Genomic DNA, 3,297 nt, shown 5'->3' with positions numbered 1-3,297 from the left:
AAATTGTTCTGAACACAGGTTATACAATCTTTCTGAAATATATAACATCTTGTCTGTGTACGATGGTCATTTACTTGATTTGTTGCCCTTGTGATCTATTATATATTGGAAAGACCAAATGCCTGTTGAAGACCCGGATGATCGAACATCGATCCAATATTAAGAACTCCTGAGTTGATGAACCGCTGGTAGCACATTGCATTTCCTGTGAACACGGGTTTGTGGACCTATCCTTCTGTACGATTGACCACATGCCTGAACACTGGCGTGGTGGTGATCGCGAACTACAGCTTTTAAAATTTGTACAATGTTGGATCTACAGTCCTATGGGTCTCAATGCAGATCTTGACTTACATGTTTGTCTAGGATGAAGAATCTCTAGTAATACTGTTGTGTTTTCCTATTGATTTTGATTATACCAGCTGATACATAATTTGCATTTTAGTGACATCATCATGTGACATCATACCTTTAGGCATTTAATGAGATGTTCACGTCAGCCTCGTTTCCTCTTCCCGATGAAGAAGACAGTAGAGACGCTGTGTCCATTTTGAAGCGGTAGCCTCCAGTGTTTAAGATAAGTGATTTTTCCTTTTTTCTATCTACAGCATTCTATTAAATACACTTTTGTCTGATGTTTTTAGGCAAGGACTCTTGTTATAGCAATTTCATATGCCCCTGAGGAAGCGTGTATTGCGAAACACTGGCCGTGTAGGGCTGCGGTTATCATCTTACAAAGAGACTGCTGGCTATACTTCTCTTATGGATTAGAGTTGATTTTTATGAAAAGACAAAAAAAATATACGATAAAAAATATTTTTGAGATAATAAAAGTTTTTCATTTTGAAAGTGACACCGTCACTTAGGCTATTTTCTAAATATATATATATATATTTTTTTGGTTTCCCTCATTGTTTCCAATAATTGAAATCTCCCATTATTACTGCACTATCAAATTGGTTAGCTTCCCTGATTTCTCTTAGCATTTCATCCTCTGTCTGATGCTTGATCTCAGGTTCAGAGCACTGACACTAGAGTTGAAATAGCTGTTGTAGGAATTGTACTGGAGATTTAAGCACATCTATTATATATGTCAGACTGTGTCTATCTGGTAAAATGGAAATGCATTCCTAAGGAAAAGGAGAGATGAGAGATCACTTGCTTCTTTCTTTTTTTCCTCAGATGCCCATTTACCATCTGAAAAACTCCATGAAGCAATATCTGAGTTAATAGGAAGTGTCCAGAATCAGTGGGAGCTGGAAACATGCAACCATAAAGGGCCAACAGCAAACATACTTAAGGATTATAGGGGCTTGTGGTCCTTCTGTGACATCTCACTAGCATACAAGCAGGAACAGAACAACTCTATGGGGTACATTTTAAAACACAGCGCGCGCGCGCGTACCTTTGTTCGCGCACCAGGTACGAACAAAAGTACGCAGGATTTTATAAGATACGCACATAGCCGCGTGCATCTTATAGAATCCGGGGTCGGCACATGCAAGGGGGTGCACATTTGTGCAACTTGCGCGCTCCGAGCCCTGCGCGCGCTGCCCATTCCCTCCACCTCCCCCCACCTTCCCCTTCCTTCCCCTACCTAACCCACCCCCCTGGCCCTATCTAACCCTCCCCTACCTCTGACGCACAAGTTACACATGCCGGGCCGGCTGCCATGTGCCATGTTCCAGTCCGGGGGCTGGTCTGGAGGCCACGGCCATGCCCCCGGTACACCCCCGGGCCAAAACCACACCCGCGGCACCGCCCCCGGATGACGCGCCGACCGCGTCACGCCCCCCAACACGCCCCCCGATGACACGCCGACCGCGTCATGCCCCCTGACACGCCCACCTCAAGAAATCCCCGGGACTTTCTTGGGGTGGGGTGGAGTTAGTAACTTATGTAGACTATTACATAAGTTACTAACTTATGTAGACTACTAACTTATGTAGACTAATGATAGTCTACATAAGTTAGTAATTGTTCCCAACTGATCATTCATTTTTTTCTTCTTCCAGGTGCTCCTGAACTTTAACTCTTGGTGAATGGCAGAAGAAAACCACACTTTGGTGACTGAGTTCCTTCTCCTAGGATTCACCAATGATTCTCAACTGCAGTTTGTTCTATTTGTGGTATTTCTCATGATATATTTGATGACTCTTCTGGGCAATTTTGGTATTATTCTACTAATTCAGTTGGATCCTCGCCTTCACACACCTATGTACTTCTTCCTCTGTAACTTGTCATTTGTTGACCTCTGTTGTTCTTCAGCTATTACTCCAAAAATATTGGTCAACTTTCTGTCTGAGAATAAAGCAATTTCATACTTGGGGTGTGCGGCACAGCTGTATTTTTTTCTTGCATTTGCATGTACAGACAATTTCCTACTGGCAGCGATGGCCTATGATCGTTATGTTGCAATATGTAACCCATTGCTTTATCCAGTTCTTATGACCAGGAAAGTCTGTACTCAGCTTGCATCCATTGTCTACATTGCAGGGTTTCTATATTCTATTTTACAGACAGGTAACACCTTCCGTTTATCCTTCTGTAGATCCAATGTTATCAACCATTTCTTCTGTGATATTCCCCCACTGCTGAAGCTCTCCTGCATGGACACATATCTCAATGAGATTGTGCTGAATACCTTTGCCGTCTTAATAAGTCTCCCTTCAATTCTGGTGATCCTCATCTCCTATACCTCCATTCTCTCCAATGTCCTGAGGATCCGCTCTGCAGAGGGAAGACGCAAAGCCTTTTCCACCTGTGCCTCCCACTTTGTCAGTGTCACCTTGTTCTATGGATCAGCTCTTTTTATGTACCTGAGACCCAGTTCAGCTTATTCTCTAAAGCAGGACAGGATTATCTCTGTATTCTACACTGTGGTGATTCCCATGTTAAACCCCCTAATCTACTGCCTGAGAAACCAGGAAGTGAAAGCTGCGCTAAGGAAAATCTCCTCTGAAAATATCATTTCTAAGAAACTGAATGCCATTAGGTTGGGTCATTAATAAATTGTTAAGAATACCAGAGTTTGAAATGTCATTAAATAATTCTATCTTATTTAAATTTAAGCTTAATTCAAAGAAAACTTTCACCCATGTTATTTAAGATCTAACTTATATATTGCATTGCATCGAGCATGAAACTAAAGATTGTCTGATTTCTAAAAAACATTAGTCATCACTTGTCAATTCCTTTGCTTGCCAGGAAGGAATCATATTGATAAAAGTAACGTCATAAAGGATATCATGTGCCCACGTGCTTCATTTGTAACACTTTTTCCAATATGGATGCTTT

General features: G+C 41.8%; 1 protein-coding gene across 1 annotated transcript; it reads left to right on the top strand.

Annotated features, from left to right (window-relative positions):
• Window positions 1-463: 463 nt before the first annotated feature.
• On the top strand, window positions 464-3,008 carry LOC115075293 (olfactory receptor 1019-like). Its single transcript, XM_029575586.1, has 2 exons — window positions 464-1,372; window positions 2,016-3,008. The coding sequence occupies exon 2, from the start codon at window positions 2,043-2,045 to the stop codon at window positions 3,006-3,008; it is 966 nt and encodes a 321-aa protein (XP_029431446.1). The 5' UTR covers window positions 464-1,372; window positions 2,016-2,042.
• The last annotated feature ends 289 nt before the right edge of the window (window positions 3,009-3,297 follow it).

This window comes from Rhinatrema bivittatum, chromosome 13 (assembly GCF_901001135.1).
Source record: "Rhinatrema bivittatum chromosome 13, aRhiBiv1.1, whole genome shotgun sequence".
Taxonomy (NCBI): domain Eukaryota; kingdom Metazoa; phylum Chordata; class Amphibia; order Gymnophiona; family Rhinatrematidae; genus Rhinatrema; species Rhinatrema bivittatum.
The sequence above is the reverse complement of the archived record's forward strand: the minus strand, read 5'-3'. Positions and strand labels throughout refer to the sequence as shown.

Bases quoted from the DNA above. Each gene is read 5' to 3' on its own strand.
- LOC115075293 (XM_029575586.1), top strand. From the start codon at position 2,043: ATGGCAGAAGAAAACCACACTTTGGTGACTGAGTTCCTTCTCCTAGGA.